This window comes from Polyodon spathula, chromosome 11, assembly GCF_017654505.1.
Source record: "Polyodon spathula isolate WHYD16114869_AA chromosome 11, ASM1765450v1, whole genome shotgun sequence".
Lineage (NCBI taxonomy): Eukaryota > Metazoa > Chordata > Actinopteri > Acipenseriformes > Polyodontidae > Polyodon > Polyodon spathula.
In genome coordinates, this window is record NC_054544.1 from 10,787,118 (window position 1) to 10,806,698 (window position 19,581).

General features: G+C 37.2%; 1 protein-coding gene across 2 annotated transcripts in view; it reads right to left on the minus strand.

The window, feature by feature from the left end:
• The window catches only part of LOC121322884 (activin receptor type-1-like), a 39,508-nt gene extending 20,311 nt beyond the window's left edge, over positions 1-19,197 (minus strand). The window contains exons 1-2 of one of the 2 annotated variants that reach the window (XM_041263390.1): positions 18,691-19,197; positions 711-784 (exon numbers count right to left, since the gene is read on the minus strand). In XM_041263390.1, coding sequence (XP_041119324.1) covers positions 711-780 — 70 coding nt within the window. In that variant the 5' untranslated portion in view covers positions 781-784; positions 18,691-19,197. Of the gene's footprint in view, positions 1-710; positions 785-11,642; positions 13,048-18,690 lie in introns of those variants that run through there. The other variant, XM_041263389.1, reaches the window with a different exon arrangement.
• Between the last annotated feature and the right edge of the window lie 384 nt (positions 19,198-19,581).

The following is a 19,581-nucleotide window of genomic DNA, read 5'->3' on the forward strand; positions in this document are numbered from 1 at the left end:
GAGAAAACGACAGACCCAGTAGCACAGTAAAATCATGTTAACAGAGCACAGCTCTAATAGAGGGGGCCCTTCACACAGTCTTCAAATTCAGAGTCTGGAAGCAAGCTTTAGGGATGGCAGTTTAGATCATTAGAAATAGGCCCAGTCCTGTTTTCTAAATACATTGTTGAATTGCTGTATTAAAATGATGACACTGCACATATTCTGTTGGAGGTCAAGTTAAGTTGAACTTTAAAAGAAAGATGTTTTGATTTAAATTTTAAAAGACAGGAAGGATTATAATTTTTTTAGTGAAAAAAAAGAGCAAAACAGAAATTAAGAGTACCATTATGGATCCCCTGATTTACCCCATCACTATTTATCCCTGATGTGACACGCAGAGGAATAAATACAAAAATATACTGGTTCAGTGTGATAGGGGTCTTAATAGCGGAGGTATAAACAGTACATGCTGCAGAAAGGCTCCCTCAGTTAAGCAGTATTTGAAATACAACAGAACCCCCCCCCCCCTTGAGATAAATGCAGACAAAGGGATGAGTTCTGAATGAGAAAAATACACAAATGACTAAAGCTCACATTAATATTCAATTACTCCTTCATTTAAAAAAAACAAACAAAAAAAAAAAAACAGTCCTTGTTTGGTACTTTTCACAGCCAATATAATTCCCACAGAACACAGGTAGTTAGGATAAACTATACTTTTTCCTTACCTTCCATACTGGAAGAGGGCAAGACCAACATCACCAAGACAGACAGAATCATGACTCCATCTACCATCATAGAACTGCAAGACAGAAAACAGAACAGCGTTTAATGGATAAATTAACACAGCTTTTCCTGACATTTCCTAGTTACTGTAGCTGTCCCATTTCATAAGCGTTTAAATGGAGGAATACTTATTGCTTGTGGTGATAGGTGGAGTAATCGGCTGTACTCAAACAGTCCTTCCACAGCCTACAGGATTGTCAGTGTATGGCTGACCACATTTAGGGTGCCATTTTTTTCAGGGCTGGTATGTTCCCATCACTTTAGCCTTCCCCACACTTTTTCAGGATGACCTGGATTAGGTTATTTTCTGGGTCTCAGGCCGACCAAGTGATTTTTGTATAACCTTGCAACACAGGAATTACCTCACTGTCATTAACTTTGGACTTTGTATCAGGACTCAGCCACTTCATTTGTTTATTATTATCATCATCTTGTCCACACAAAGGGGAGTGGAGTGGAAGAAATTACTATTAGGATATTGAATTTTACTTTAAAGAAGATAACAATTTAAAGTTACTATTTTTAAACTATGACAACGTTTCTTAGACCCTTCAACAGTTAAATGATCATTTAGCTTAACCATTATCCCTGCTGCTTTTTGCCCTGCTTTGTGCTGTGCATGGCATTGTACAGTACACAAAAATTATACTGCTGTAGGTCTGAAATTCACATTTAATGTACCAGGGGGGGGGGGGGGGGGGGGGCCTTTTTTCTGTTGCCATGGTAACCAGTAACTAGCTGAGTGGTTAACAGCAGGAAGACCCCATTATCCTATTGGCTGGTACAGTGTCTGTGAGAGACAGCCAGGGCAGACAGGAAGGGGAACAGACAGACACAGGAGGAGGAGGAGAGGCTCAGCATGATAAAGAGAAGTAGAGCAGGAGGAGGAGAAGGCTGCCAGAAATAAGGAAATATAAAGAGTGGGGGAGGACAGATTGAGACAGAAGGGCAAAACCCACACCAATATAGGCCTTTAACATTTATTTTCAATTTGCGAAGGCAGGCGTTCTTGCAAAAAGGGCCATAGTTATCAAGCAAAAAAGGCTGCTGGGTCAAGTGCAAATGTTTATCAATGTAGCACTAAATTAGACAAATAGTCCAATGCTCAATGTCCACACAGCCAACAGATTTGCACTTTAAATATTACTGTCAGATTATTATTAATCTAATAATGATTGATCATGATCTAATTATTTTTTAATCAAATGAACAGGTTATAATCTGGGTTGAGTATGTGGGCAGAAAAAAAATGGTATTAGGTATAGCTGGCTTTGCATTTATGGCCATTATAACAAAGCTTTAGCTCAGGAGTTATTTAAAAAAAAAATAATACATATTTGAGGGATTAAAAATGTTAAGTATGCATGAAATCTGTTCTGAAACCAAAAGCAGTCTAGGACCGTTTCATGACAATCAAGTTTTATATATAGCTAACGCTGAATATTGATGATCAATTACTAATTACAGCCAGGTGTGCAAATTTGGAGCTATATCACTCTAGCACCAGGGTACCTCATATAGAGCCAGCAATATTAAATTCTGGTGCCAGTAGACATGTTTAATATATATATATATATATATATATATATATATATATATATATATATATATATATATATATATATATATGCAGTCACTTAAGAGTCCTTGATAAGGGCTAAACTTTCAAAACAGTGCATGATTTGCACCCCTTATAACAGTATTTACTAACTGTGGTGCTGCACATGGTGCTTCTTTAAACAGGGTAGATTACTCTAAAGTAATGACAAGCCATGGGGCGTGACATGGCTTGATTGGGGTAATACTGAAACATTTAGCTACAACAGCCTATCTACAATTCTAATTCTGTACTCCAGCGACATGTAGGTTCAAATGCATGGAGAGAACTCAATATGGTTAAAAGGGTAAAAGGAAAAGAATAGCCTTATCACTTATTTATTTTTTTAATATATACAAAGGTGACCATTATGAACATAATTTAAAAAAAATGAATTCTAGTGCTGTATAGCAAGTAGTTCAATGAATACTTTTTTTTAAAATTGGGAGATATAGATGTATACAGGCACACACACACGAGAATATTAGAATACTGAGAATGTTCATTCTTTCAATAAATAAAAACCACAGAAACGAATCTGGGGAAGCTTGCATTAATTCATATTCTGCAGAACATGTAGAGTACTGGAACAACGCTGCAGCTATCTGCAAGCAAGCAGATCTGTTTCCTCATATTATATTATCTAACTCAAGCCAACATTCTGTTTAGGAGTGCTGAAATGCAGCCAAAACATTTTGAAGGGGGTGTCAGGCAGCTCTTTCTGGTTGCCATTTTGTTTAAAGTACTATTCCACATATTAGCCTAAAGCACTCTGCTAAAGCCAAGACTTTATAAAAAAATAAATAAAAAGAGCACCCCTCCGCCCCCACCCCCCCTCCCTTAAAGGTATAGTACATTGGGAGAACTTTTTGTTGAGCAACTAATTGAAGTTGAAACTGTCCAGAGAAATGAACAGTGCTCCACTGCCACAGCTGGAAGAAAAAAGAAAGGAAAAAAAACAAGTGGCAGTGTTCCAGGAATCTGGTCTGTGAGAGCCGAGACAAGCAGCTCTTTTCCATTTAAATTTTATATCACATGAGACTTGCACCCCAATAAGCACTTCAGCCCCCACAACCTAGTAATGAACAACTCCACTGCTGGCCTCACACAAGTCTTCGATTTCATTTTAAAAAGTCCATCTCAAATGCTAAAACAAAGGGTTTTTAAAGTTACTGATTACAGACTAAAGTTCTTTCTTGAAAAACGATTGGCACGGTTTTATTTTACCGATCAAAAGCTAATTTGCAAATCTATCCCAAGGCAGATTTCACCCTTTTATCAGTATGCATTCCAGGCTCCCATGGCTGTGCTCCTGCTAAAGAGTTGTACATGAGGCAGGCCCTCTATTGTCTTGGTGTCTGTAGTGTTATCAGAGGACCACAAACATGAGCAGGCAAAAACCCATTTAGGCATGTCTGGCTTAAGATGAAAGAAAATGCTATACCATATTTTATCAAATATATAGTGATGAGTGGTTAATCAAAAATACGGTTAATTTCTGATTAGTAAACACCAAAACCAACTTCAAAACGATTAATAAACTGCACAATTTCGATCGATGATTATACTACAAAAACTTAAATATTTTTTTATGGTCACTCATCATAAAAGTTACTTCCGCATCTCAGCCACTCTCAGTTCCAGCGGTTTGCTTCAGGCAACCACTGAAGCTGCTGTCACTCTGGGATCTGTAGTCAAGGCAACCTCAAGACCCGCCCTCCTGTAAAGCTCCCATAATGCATACAAAACGGCGTCACGAACCAAAACATACAGGGAGCGTAGAGTATCAGAATTCTTCGTTCTAAATACTTGGCAGAGAAAGAAGGTGGCGGAGTGTATAAATACTGCAAGTTCATATGTACAAACTATTCACAGATTCTTTACACGTTTATCAATCACCTTATTAATGACATTTCGTTCCGCAAGAGAAAAGCGACAGATTAAAATATATAAATATAGGATCTATCCATGTCAGATAAGTAAGCGAAGGTTCATGGATGTAAATATAAATATGCATTTATAAGTGAGCTCCCCAAAGTTATTGTATTGTTTTACTGGGACTGTCACTTGTATGCATCTCTATACTGTTGCCTCGTCTCATTTTTCTTTAGTCAGTGAGACAGGTTAATAAATTACATTTAAATAAAACAAATGCTTCAAATTACTATTTCTTGTATCACGGTTCATTTAATATTATTATATGAAACATAAAGAATGGCAACCTGAAAGAAAAGATAATAAGTAATTAGAATGATTAATTACTGACAGTTATTTTTATAATATTTTGTTTCAGGTTGCCATTCTTGTATTACATTATATTTAATGAGTTAAACTTCCAGCCATGTATTATTATTATTATTATTATTATTATTATTATTATTTGTTCTGAAGCATTATCAACCCTAGAGAGTTAGGGATTCAAAAGAGCTTATGAGAAGATTTCAGGCAGTTGAGAGCAAGGGAGTGCTTTGTCAGATTGTGTGTGATTTTCTTTACTTAAATGGTTTCTGTAGTGGTATTGTTTACATATTGGTTATGCTGCTTTAGTAGTGACTTCAATATATGCATACTGTATGTTTTGTAGGTTTAAAAGTCCCATTAGAAGTTTTATTGTAGTTTTTAATTAGAAATAAAGAAAACATTTTAATCAATGACTTTTTTCCCCGCTAACAATGATGTTATTAGAATAATTGATAACCGTAAAATCAGGATTATTTTCAAATATCGTATCAGTCATTGAATCGACTTGTAAAAGTGATAATCGCTCATCACTACTAATACAGGCTCACTCTCAAAAAGACTCATACTGTAGGTCATGGTTCAGTTTTCAAAATTACTGTAAAATTCTTTAAATATAAAAAATTAATAAAGTTTTAATTCAGTTTAATGGAATATCGTATAAGGAAAATGTTACCAGTGTTTAACAACTAGCCACAAGACACTCTGTATGTCCTCATAAAAAAGGCCCAAACCAAATTTCACCACAAATGTATGAGCTTCAAGATGTATGAAAACTCTAAAGTGTGATATATACGGACGCCACCACTACAATATATCCCAGCAGGGATAATAACACTAATAATCCTAATTATTATTATTAATAATAATAATAATAATAATAATAATAATAATAATAATAATAGCTCTACCAATAAGCAATTTTTAGTAGGAGTAATATTCACATTTTTCAGCATCAACCTTTGAGAAGCATTGGTTAAACAACTTTAAAAATACACAATGGTTTGAAACAAAAGCTCAACAGTGATTTCCTTTCAGATGCTAAAAATAATGGAGAGCTGCATAAATCCTTGAACAAAGCAGGAACTGTTTCCAACTTGGCAGCACTTTTAAAGAGTGACGAGTTACTTTCACAAAACCTTTCATGTAAACATTTTATATCCTGCAATGTTACATTTAAGCACATAGAATCAAACTTTTCAGACAACTATTGTACTATATGGGCAACAATGCAAAAGCATCGGTCATTTAAAAAATTTAAATAAGAGTTTTAGTGTTATCCATAAAGCTAAATTTACATTTCTCACCTAGTCATTTGGCCAATAGGCTGTACAGTGATGTACGTTTATTTTCAAAACAAAATTCAATATCTAAATCATTACTATACATAACTGTCTATAATCATTAACTTTACCATTTGTTGTAGCCAAACAATGCCGACTGGATTTGTTAATTGTAAAATAATGTTTATTTGTCATCTCCTTCCTTACAAAGGGGTTAGTAAAAGCTGTGGTGTTGCTACCTAGAATAATTTACAAGATAAAGTGAAGATTTTGCAAGACCATTGATAATCACTGTTCATAACAGTCTTACAATACAGCTACTGGTGCCCTGCTGTTGAGGTTATCACCTGGGCCATGTTCAAGAGAGCACAGACTCAGAAATGTAAGGTATGCAATCACATGCAACCACTCTACATCAATACACTGCTGACTAACACAGGTATACCTAGTGGATCAGTTTCAAAAAAACAGAACCATCTTCCCGATAATCTTAAACTTCCACCTCTTAATGTGTAGCTTGAGAAAATGCAGCATAAAGAGTATTACAACCGCATGGATGTTTTAAAAAGAACAGGAAAAAAAGCAAGAGATAGATACACAACATAATAGCTTGTTCTCATTCTGTTATCTTCAGAACATGGGTTACAGAGGATATAAAAGATATTGAAGCTGTAGTGTTTTATCTGAGACGACCACAATAAATCCTATCACAATTACGAGAGACCCCCTGCTGGCACCAGATTCAATTAGAGGCAGTGAGATCGAGGGTCATCGTGTGTCAATTAGCTTTGCTGTCAGTAGAATGAAGATGTCATGCCTTTCTGGCCAGATCAATGGTCTTAACCCATCTAGCAATCTGAGATTCCCTACCTTTTGTATCACACTTTCAATAATTAGAGAACTAACAAGGACAAAGATGGAATTAACATTTAAAAGAATTTTAAGTGGTTATTTGCCACCAGACATTCACTGTAACAGTACAGTAGTTTAAAATCTGAAAAAATACTTAACGATTTGTTAATATCAGCAACTCCTCAATCTATTGAACTGAACAATTGTAGTACTGAAGCAGACAAAAGGAGGCAGTTTTATTTTTTTTGGGGGGGGGGGGGGGGGGGGGGGGGGGAATAACACTAATTAACAGTTTCTACAGGTAAGGCCAATAGCATCACTAGTTGATCCAGGAACCCTGTCCACAACAACCCTCAGGTGGTTATGTTATTTTCAGTTTAGTCTAATGAAATCAGACTTTTAAACACCATCCTAATCAGTTTCAGACAACACTTGATTCCAGCAATAAACCAAACAAAACAACAAAACTATTTGTGAATATCCCATTTTAAATGACACTCCTTTCCCAACTTCCTGACAGGGCTATATTGGTCGGTCCTTCCAGTTTCCATATCCTATGCTCCTATTCCCTGATGTGCGTCGGCTGTTAAGGATATCAAGGCTTCATCATGCATACACACAAAACACTGTGTCACGTGCCATCACTCTCGGGTGTCTATTATCAAGAACACACAACGTTTTCCATTCTGCAAACACTTAGTGTGAAACCCACACAAAAAGTCTGGCAGAAATGCATACGCTACACTTCTGCCTTATGATTCCTCGTGCTTTAGATACAAAGGGATGGAATAAATTGTAAGTTGTCAATGTTCATCCTTATCGCTTTGTTTGTGATTCAAAACACACCAGCATATTTAAGAAATTATATTGCAAACGGAAAGGATGTTTTTTCATAACACATAAAAACCATAACTGTACTCAGCAGTTTCTGCATAATGGAAAGCTTTCATGAGTTAAAAAAAAAAAGCAGCACAAACCACCCCTTTCCTTTAAGGCTCTCTCTATGTGGGTATTTCTGTTTTCTGAGGCCTCTATTCCGGCACTGATGTAAATTATGGTGGACAAAATCCAGAGCACTGGTCTGATCAAAGTCTTGAAATACCAACACACAAGTACTCTGCCACAATCTAACAACCAACTAGCCACCTGAAGCTAATAGAGAATGGCATCATTCAAAGAGCAGGGCAGAAAAGTAAAGCACACATACAGACACAATTATCAGGCATACAACAGACTAATCAGTGGGCAGTGTAAGCCTTCACGTATTGTAGACCATCTGCATCATCCAACTACTGGAACCAATCAATCTTTTGGAAACATTTGTGGAATGATCTGCGTGGTTATGGGGGCTGTCTTTGGCAATGCTGAAACTGATAAGTTTGATGACCTTGCAACATCTTAAATGCCTAGTGTAATTATTTAATTAGTACTTAGCCATCTATATATTACTTTGACAACCAACGTATGCCAGCGTACTATGTACGTTGCATACCTGGTGCGTTAGTCAGCTAAATAATTATGAATATTGTGATGTTTCAATGGATTTTATCTGCTTCTTTCTACAGTAGGTTGCAGATGTGGCTCCCGGTCTCTTCTCTTGTGGGGAAACATCAATGGAGGTTGTTTTCACTCATAACAGTAACAATGTGTTTCATAACATCCATAATGATATACATTATCTGAAAAAAAGGGAAACAATTATATTACAATTCCTTGCCCAAGAAACGGGAACATAATTTCACAGGTGGTGGTGAAACTGTATCCAAGCTCTTGGTAGAAATTATATAAAGCAAAGACACCATACACACATTAAAATACTCCCATGTGTTAGCGTCTTCTGAGCTTTGATTTTATTTCAATACAACAGGCATTTAAGTGACTGAAGCCATTTAACAAGACATGGAGAGTCAATGCAGGCGTACGAAATGTTGCTGGTTTTCGCCATGTTAAAAAAATGCATAAAACTTTTTAAGTAGATTTCACGTTTGATTGCCTTTTGAAGAAAATGGCAACATTAGCAAATTATGACAATACGTAGTTATTATGATAAATGCTATTTTCAGAGCTCTGGCCCGTTCGTTGGCGCATGCGCAGAAGCATTGCTCTAACGAAGCGTATTGATTAAATAATTTAACAGTCCGGTAACACTGTTTACTTTAGAATTACATAACACTACAACATAAAATATTATCAAGACACAGCAATATAGTATAGTAAACAAACTACTGGCATTTTTTTTTTTTTTTAACATGGCAAAAACTGTTGAAAATAACAGAAATTTGCTGCCACTATAATGATTTGCAGTACTAATTTTATTTACACAACAAAGCTGCCTGTCATTCCAAACAGACGTCTCACCTGTTTCACACATGTTTGTTTCATAAACTAACTGCTATATGTAAAAAATGTAGAGAAATCAGTAAGAAAAGAAATAGGGGTGCAGTTCTACACTCCAGCAATAAACTGTGACCAGTAGTACTTCCACCATAGCAAAACCAATTGTAATGGAATAGAAAGTATGTAAGCCCTTCATACATACAAAAACCTTTTGATTAAAAAATAATAATAATTACAGACCTACCGCTAATGTGCAGCCACATCGAGACATAGAATGTGGGAGTCATACTGTCCCTGCACACACATCATCTGAAATTATTATATATGTTTTTTTTTTAATTTGTTTTTTTTTCTAGAATTTGGGTTTTAGAGATTGCAAGTGTGCCTCTTCCTATTGAATTAATACACATAGCTTAACAATTCTATACCTGGGAGCTCATTAAAACAAAACATTACATTGGACAAGCTTAGAAAATAACATCGTACCTTCCCACTTAAAGAAGCATTACTCCAGAGCTGTACAATAATTGACAGTCTGCACCAAAGTGTAGAGCACCAGCAGGAATTGGGTTTTCATATTGCCTTTTCACAGAGCAGTGAAATCCTTCTCATCCCATCTCCTAGGCTCGCCCCCAGTTAATTGCAGCACAGCTAGTTTAAACATTATTTTTTTTCAACCTTAAACATAATGTTTGCATAAAGTGGAAAGAGCAAACATTGTCCTGCAAAATGGGTCTCTCACCGATAACAGACTGCGCCTGCATTCACAACCAGACCCAAGGCAACCCAGTCATGACAACACATTATTTAAAACCATTGTTTAAAATCAGAATTTCTGCAACATGTACAGTTCTTTCAGTAAACAAATGTGCATTACCAATAAACTGAAGTGCTCAGCCTCTTACTAGTTTTATCAAGTTCAAATATTGCCTTCCTTGCACCAAGAGCGTGCCTGAGAAGTGAACTAGCGAAGAAGCCTGGAATCCCAGTCAGGAACAGTACCAGGTGTTTAAAGGGTGTATTCCAGAGGGAGGAGGAAAAATATTGATAATGCAGATGGAGGTCTTGATCACCCTCCTCCTCTCCTTGCAGGTCAGGATTGTCCTGGCTGTAAGGGAGAGTCTGCAGCTACACCTGCCACCCCTCTCTCCCAGTTAGATCCCCATTGTTAGAGGAAAAAAATCAAAGGCTCCCCTAGGAGGAACGAAACAATACATGAGTACATTTCAGCAGAAGAAAACTAAAGTTTATGCCAGACTGCGTGTTTTTAAATCAATAGTTCTAACATTGCAGCAACTGCCCTTCACAGTTGGCAGCGAGTGGAGCCTATCTGCAGTTGCCCGTTTCACTGGCTCCATTGCCAGTCAGCGTGTCGTATTGACAGAGGCTTTATCTCCTTGTTTTCCTGCTGCACAGATCGAGCCAGTCTGACTATAATATTATCATTAAGTAAGCATTCCTTTTTCCATGCATATCTTTTTGCAAAACAACATCTGGAACACCAGAGTCAGTCAAGAGCAAGACAGACAGATTTAAATTAACTTTTTAGGACCTGGGCCCCAAAAGGCATTGCAGTCATCTGAGTCTACTTAGACATGCAAACGTTTATATTGCTTTAACATCATGTATATCACTGGTGCGGGTGTACGATCAACTGCTTCAATCATCCTGCACATCTGCTTTAAGCATAAAGTAAATTCCTCTTCTGTCTCATCCAGATTTTATCTCTTGCTCTTATTTTGGAAATAGAAAAAAAATAAAATAACCGTGATGCTGTATGTACAGACAAAGTACAGTGCAGGAATCAATTCCTGAAAAATACATATAAATATACATTTTTGAAAATACTATAAAATGTTATCATAGCATTTAAACTTTTAGTAAATTTAAGTAAATATGCACATTATCTAGAAGTGTGTCGTTTTATTACAACACATTTTTCTTTTCCATTACATCTCTAAACATTCTGAAGCTAAATGATAAAAAAAAAAAAAAAAAGCTACAGCAGATAAAAACCTCAAATGATATTTAAGACTGTCTCGGATGCAGACAGTGGTAATGGTATTGTGTGGAGCTAGGAAATACTGCAGATCTGTGTTTCTGCTCAGACAGCTGACTACAGTGTCATTTAAGTATTCCTTTTACTGAGCTCACACTATGAATCATGGGAATCAATAGCAGGAACAACATAAAAATACTGTTGAGCAGACAAACACAAAAGTAAATCTCTAACCTATATATATAAAAAAATATATTATATATATATATATATATATATATATTTTTTTTTTTTTAAAGAATATATACTGCATATAATTACAAAGAAGCAAGTGCCCACCTACCTCTGAGGTTCCCTATATGATTAGTCTGAACAAGGCTTTTGATTAATAAAGGCTCACAGATTGTTTTTACTAAGAATAACACACTGGCAAAGAACCAGAAAAAAACAGCAGAACAATACAATCAAACAGACAGAGCAAACACTATTACCATCCTTATTCCTTCGCCAATAACGACAGGATTGCCAGGTCAACTAATCCACACTGAAAACTAAAAGCAGAACTTACTCTCGACTGAGCTCACATATCAGCACACGGTAAACGCCAGCCCCAGAAACGATGTATCCTTGAAGAGACGTCTCCCTTTCTGGAACTGCTGCCAAGACTTGCCCAATGACTTTTCCCCCCTTTGTGTAATTGAAACACCTACCCGTCTGAGCCACAGACTCCTGCTCAGACTTGAAGCCCAGAGTCTCAGTACATGGCGCAGTCTGTTGTTAATGACAGAGTCTGTAACCTGATCCTCCCGGAGGGTGCTTTGAATAAGCACACCCCTCCCTCTGCTTCCCCATTGTTCCGCCCTATAGTGCCAGCTGTTTCAGACAGCCAAATTGCTGTGCACTGAGAAATGATTGCTGTCACAGGAGGGTTTCTTACATTTTTTTTTTTTTTTTTTTTTTGCTTTTTAGAATGCTTAGGACTTCATGGCCAAATTATACATTTTATGGTCCTACTGTATAAAAGAAGGAACAGCTGCTCAATTAAAAAAAACATGTAAAATGTCCAGTTTTCAGATTACATAGTACAGTAAAAATATTTGTTCTGAAACTACAGTAAGTCACATGTTTTGGTGGCTGTGATGAATGTGCAATTTATTTCCCCAAGCTGTGCAAACCCCAAATCTAAGTGTTGTGAAAGGTGTTCAAATAAACTCTGGCCAGCCTTGCAACAGCTTTTCTTTCCAGCGCTGCATTCACCTAACCAGTGTACGTCCCAGTTCTTAGAGCCAAGAAGGTTGAACAGTAGGACAAATACGTTTATTAACCTATGTTATGCCTAGTTTCTACAATATTCATGGTTGCATCTTCCAAATGATATTCAACGGTAGCTGTCCTATTAAATGTACTGAAATTCCATCAGTAACAGTATTTGGCAACTACACTAATAAAAATGTCTAACCTAATCCACCATACTGTGATCGGTAACTTCATATTTACCACTTTTTTTTGTGCTTTTATAAAACTCATTTGTTTCTTCTTTTTCTGCCCCAGGACATACAGAAACACAGTAGCTTTCACTAAGACGGAGATGCAAGCAAATATAGAGATGCAAAATATTTAGTTTCAACTTCAGAATTCCTTTTTGGGGGATTCGAAAACAAATAAATTGATATTTCTACGTTATGAAAAATATTATAACAAACCAATTCAAAAAGACTCATCCATTTTAAAATATATCTTTTTTTACTCTAATTCTTCACCCTTACAGTAGCAGTTCTGATAGATTATCACTTTGCACCACATCCCTCCCTTTAAAATGAGACAGAGCTAGATTAGTCACAGTCATCTCCACACTTATTCTTTCTAGTGATTCTCCTCAATAGAAGACAGATTTTGAATATCCACAGCAATAACCCATAAACACAGAAGACCACTAAACGCACTGCTAAATTAAACAGCTTCTTTGAGATATCGCTGATAAATTCCCACCCCTTTAAGTATTTATTTATTTATTTTTAATTTAGTAGTTGCCAATTATTTTATTTATTACTTTCTCCCAATTTAGGATTATTATTATTTAAGCTCGGCTCACCGCTACCACTCCTGTGCTGACCCGGGAGGGGTGGTGACAAACAAGCTGTCCTCCGAAGCGCGTGCTGTCAGCCGACCGCTTCTTTACACACTGCGACTTCACCATGCAGCAGCCTCGGCCAATTGCGCGCCACCCCCCTAGGAACTCCCATCCATGGTCGGCAAAGGAATAGCCTGGACTCGAACCGGCGACGTCCAGGCTATGGGGCACATCCTCCACTCCACGCAGAGCGCCTTTACTGAATGCGCCTCTCAGGAGCCCCCTCTAAGTACTGCTGATCATTATGTAATGCTGTTTTTCTCAAATATCAAGGCAAATTGAGGCAATAAATAAGGTGGGTTTTTAAAATTCCAAATCAGACATTATGTGAAAGTCTTAATATTTTTCCTCCACTGGCTGAGCTGGTAGATAATGACAAAGACTTAAGACAATTGATTCACTGTGATACATAAATACACTGATCGACATTCTTGTGAATCATGCTCCTGCAACATTTGCACACAGAACGAGTCTTTGAAATAGGTATCAGAGTTAACTGGAAAGAAAACAACTAATATCCAAGCCTTCTGTTCGTTATAGAGGGGTTTGTTATGCGAAAGGACAATCAAAATGAATGCTAATAACAGTAGAATTACATGTATCTTCTCATGTATGCCATAGTCTGCCTTTGCTTTCACTAAAGAATTAAAACACAGTACAAAAACCAAACCTTAATCCCACAAGCAAGAATGCCAAACTGAGTTTTTATTCCAAATCAATCCGACATGAAAAGTTAATCATATCCTCATTTTTTTTTTTTTTTTTTTTGTTAATCAATTTTGCTTTGCCGCATGGCTGCTGAACAAGCTAAAATACAGAGTGCTTTTTGACAACCTATATTCATGACAGAGACATGCCTGAGTTACTGCTTTTTTCAAATGATCAATATAGTTTCCAGCTTTGCTGCAACATGAAATGTTTTGTTTCAGAGGCAGTTACACAGCACACGTAGTGACGGTGTACAGTATTGTGGCAGATTAGACTGAGGCGAGGTAATGGTTACACTACATTCCCCAGAATGCCACAGGAGTGAGCCAGGAGGTGGTAGACCTGGCTCTAACTTTAATGAGGGACACCTGCCTGTGATTAGCAGGCAGGTATATCAAGGAGAAAAATGTTTTTCATGGCAGTCTGCAGTCTGTGTTAAGGCAAGCGGCTGCCATTGTGAAGAGACCTGTGTGGTGTGTGTTTTATAAGTTTTTTTTTTCTATATCTGCCCGATTTTAGTTAGACCTGGGAAAGTCTTTTTTAAACAACACAAAATCAGAATATCCTGATGAACAAAAGGTCAGGTTTATCACATGCTCCCTTGGCAGAATGTAGGCTACTATTTTTGTGAATACTGTAATAAGGCTTTTGATTCTAACTCCATGGAGCTAAAATATATGGAATAATCCAAGTAAAAAATAGTTCTGCTTTATGCCCATACCTTGTTTCATATGATGTCAAACTAACTTGTATATGCGTGACTGAATCTTAAATCGTATTTATAATAGACTTAAATCACAGTAATGTTTCTGCAGAGCAGTGCAAATATAATCTAAGATGCTTGCTAAAATGGGAACACATTAACACTTCAACACCACTGACTGATTAACATTACACAAACCTAATTAAGTGATGGGGGGATATTACAGGGAGGAGGAGGTCAGGAGCTGCATTGTTTTAAAGTGAATGATATACAGTATGCTAAACTGATTTGCACAACCTGTAAAAAAAATAGTACAGTATAGCAACACTGGTGTGTTTTTTATGATTATTTATTTAAAATAGGCATGAACAGGAGATTACTCACATAAACGTCACATTTAAAATAAGGTCCTGGGGCTACAGGTTGCAGGTTACAAAAATATGCAGAGGCTTTGTTACAAACTTTGGATTACAGTAGTTGGACAAAATGATAAAACACCAGTCATAACCCAATCAGAAGCACTCTACCAGTCAGATCTGGACAGACTGACTACCCATCATGACTAAGGCCTTGTCCACACTACGTAATCGATCTCGAGAACCGTACTCGAAACCGTTCTAATTAATCCAGCTCAACACATCCACACTGAAGTACCATTTCGTGTTTAGTCTGACTTAATGAGCCACACACTATTAGAATAGTTTGGTTACAGTTCCTAGCAGCGCAATGAACAGTGGAAATTAATATGATAGTATCACACCATGCACTGTATTTTATTTTAAAATGTGTTATGCTTCATATCAATAGAGGAGATATTTATAGGCTAAAAATAAGTAAAAACAAGTATTTTGGAAAAAGTAAATGCGAACACACGCAAGTTGGGTTTTCAGGTTTTATTTTTAATCAGATGATAACTTTAATCAAATTGAGCTGATTCTGTTTTCATCACAAACTAAAAAAAAAAAAAAAAACTTTGTTTTTAACTTCATATCTTGCCTGCGTCTAAATGTGGGCCCCTTAATTTTATTTCAAACAGAGCTGAACAAATTTACGTGAATTGTTCATCTCGATCCTACTTTTAACTGGCATTTAATTTTTTTTAATGTTGTGCTTTTGTTAATAAAAAGAGGTGTATTTAACACAGCTGTTTTTTTTTTTTTTTTTAAAGCAAAAAAATGAATACCTAGTGTGGTGTGTACACTGATAGCAAGTCCTTCAGGCTGCAGTATTTCACCAAACATACCACAAAGCATTTTGGGATATTGGAAGATACACAAAAAATGTAGTTTGGTATTACAGTGTCCACACTTCTGACAAACCGCACTACCTGATGCGATCTAATTAGAACCGGACTCGAGACTACCTCCTGAGGTGGTCTCGAGTCTGGTTTTTGAGTACGGTATTAAACGCTGAGTAGTGTGGATGCAAACTGTAATTAGCACTTTTCTTTTTTTTTTTAATTTTAGCAGTCGCCAATTATTTTTTGTATTTTTCTAGCGCTGACTCAGGTGCGGCGAAGACGAACACACACTGTCCTCCGAAGAGTGTGCCATCAGCCGACCGCTTCTTTTCACACTGTAGACCATGCAGCCACCTCTGAGCTACAGCGTTGGAGGACAACACAGCTCTGGGCCAATTGTGCGCCTCCCCCGTGATCTCCTGTCCACATTCGGCAATGGAATAGCCTGGACTTGAACCAGGCAACATCCAGGCTATAGGGGGAATCATGCACTCCACGCAGAGCGCCTTTACTGGATGAGCCACTTGGGGGGGCCTTTTTAAAAGGCATAGTGTGGACAGGGCCAAAATGATTTGCCACCAGTGATGCAACTTGCATAACAAATTAATCAGTCATGCGAGGGCCTACCCATTTACACAAAAGTGTGCGCTACATTCCCCATAGGTGTTTTATGGTTAATTAGTCCAAACAGTGTACATATAACTTTAGAATTTTGAGAACATGAGGAAGACATGTTATTAACATACTAAAGCACATGTACACTGTTTAGCGTGCAGTCGTTCCTTACTTCAGACAGAAAATAAATAGTTGTACTTGTACAAGGATTAAAGCCTACCTACCAGTATTTACAGGGCTACTGTTACACGGCAAGGACATTACATTCACACCACAGAATTTAAGTTTAAACAGTGATATCACTCATAGATCTGTAGAATAATTCAGGAATGCATTCCTCAGCCCCAATTGCCTAATATAGCAAACCAGTGTCTACTCTATTTTAATTCCTGCTGTTGGAGTCAATCAAAAAAATGCAACTTGCATTATTGTTTGTGGCGATAACATTATTAAAGTTAAAGGATTACAGAATGGGTTAGGTCTACTTACACCCTGCCTGTCATGAAATCTTTAAGCCTTAAATATACAGTCTCTTTTTGTAGTGATGAACCTCACATTCATGTTCAAACTAGAAACGAAAACCCATGTTGACAGAGCCTCCTTAAACAATTCCCAAATATAATAAAGAAACGTATGTTGAGGCATAAGGATTCCAGACTGAGCTTTCTAATAGAATAGCTAGTCTGTTCTAGTGCATGTACTGTATTCATTTCACAGTGTCTTGACAATGTTATCAGAAAATGTTATCTACAGACATGATTTACTTCTTATTGTAGACACCCCATATCGCTGTGTTATAGATGCATTTGAAATGTAAGCAATATACCTTAAAAACAAGGACAGTAATTGTAGACTACACCTCTACTTGACCAATCCAACAGTTACATAAAAAAATGAGGCCATCCTGGAGTTTTCTTTAGTATACCCATAGTAAAGGTTGGGGCAGCTTCCTTTAGCATGCCCTGGAGGGGACACCCTCCTAGGATGAAGGAGTCAGTGAGTCTGGCTACTCATCCCATTGAGATCTTTCTTTATTAACCTGCTTAAACTCTCAGTGCCAGATTGTTAGTTGATTGTGGAATGCAGACCACGGTCTACTGGAAGGCTATTGTGGCTAAATTCAGACAAGCAAAAACTGTTCCTCCTAACTCTAATCAAATTCTGCCACACAACGATTTCCAGAAAATATATAGCTTAAGATCCCCAAATCATTTACACAAATTAAAAGTTCTAAAATTAAGTCAATGTATGCATGACCCTAAATTAATTTTCCAGTTCCAAAAAACGGTTTGCGTACTTTATTGCAACCACATGTTTGAAAAACGTCTGCGGTGTGTTAATATTTAAACTCAAACATCATAAAGCAATGTATTTGTAATGCTTTCTCTAAATGTGTTTTATTTTAATTTTTTTACCGTATGGTATTCATCTAGCAATGTAACCTGACGCCTAAATTAAGCTAAACTGGGGGGGGGGGGCTGTCTCTTGTGTTCGTCAAAGGACTCCATTAGCAGGTTTTGTCTGTGCCTTTTGTAATTCTTAGTTCCCAGTATGGAATAACTGGAACCAACAGTAAAGTGAGAGACGCATTCTCAACTAGGTCTGCATTACAAAAGCCACTTTAAGTGTAAATTTGCTGCATCTGGTGCACCAAGGGAAGGTAGAATGTGGCACGTACAAAAACACGACTTAGTAGTATTGCCAGACACCGTATCGCTTCGCTTTTCGCACAAAGAAAATGAAAACAAAACCGTCCAACACCAGCCTTTAGTAAACAGCACCGGAATGAATTCCAATTAGAGTTGTTACCAAGAGATAAAACTACTGCACTTAGAGTAGAACTGTACATGTTTACCAGCTGTAAGCACATTTGCCACGGGTCATCAAAAGAAACCTCCACATTCATAACTTTGGGGCGTCTATAAATAAACCTGGGGATTCTGTTTTTAAACGGTCTTCGAACAAACCAAAACTGCAACCGAATATAATTTCCAAAACCGGCCCCAAACCGACACACAATTCAAAACAGCAGCCTATTGATTGGTTATTTATAGGCCACAAAAAGTTTACAAATCCATAAAAGAAACGACAAGCCAGTCTGAGAATATACTTAATTCTGTTTAGCGTTACCTTTTAAAAAGCGTTTATATAGCTAGTAAGTTTAGGATGATCAAAACAAAGGCCCGTCTATATAACATGTAAAAGAATAACCAGCTTACCTCAACAGAGAATATTAATTAAGTGCTTACGACAGAGATCCAAGATAGTACTTTCCAGCAGTAAAACTATTTAGCTTGTCATCAGAGGAGTGGATACCGTGGGTCTACCAGAAATGAAGAGCTCCTTCGCCCAAAATTATATCAACATCGCCTGTTACAGAAGTTCTTCCATCAGGTTTTAGAACCTTCCACGACCTTCATATTCCAAAGATCCAAAGATAAGCACGGTGGCACAACTTCTTGAAGACAGGAAAAAATATAACTAGGTCAACTTTTTGTTCTGCCAACGCCGAGAAGCATAAACCCTGTAGGAGGAAGTGGCCCTGCAACTCTGCGTCTGGCGAGTGTAATTAAAAGACCATTACCACATCATTTCCTCCCAGCTCATTCGCACAGCAGCCACCTGGGGAGACAGACAAGCCTATTCTTGAAAGCTAGATGTAAACAACACAGGAGTATGGATTGATTATTTTAGTCAAGCTTAGATTAAACAAATAGGGAGATAATACATATTTACACAAGGCGATTTTTTCCGTAACCAGAGTTGTCTACTGTAATTGCAATCTTGCTCCACCTGCTGTACGCCGTGTAGCCTTACTGCACAATATTGCCAAATTCAACAAAACAATAACTATATAAATCAGGTACAGGCAATGTAAATTTATGAGCGTGGGATTTAGATGCATTTATCACTGTAAACACCAGTTACAAATAAGTAATGAAATGTAAATATCTTACAAATACTGTATAAATCAGCTTGAATGTTGGAGAGCTATCACGCTGAATGGCGCAGTGGATAGTGTGACGTGTCTCCAACAACATCCGGCACCCTTTTCCAGATTGACACAATCGGGTTTGTAAAAAACAGGATCCGGTATACATTTCAACTTT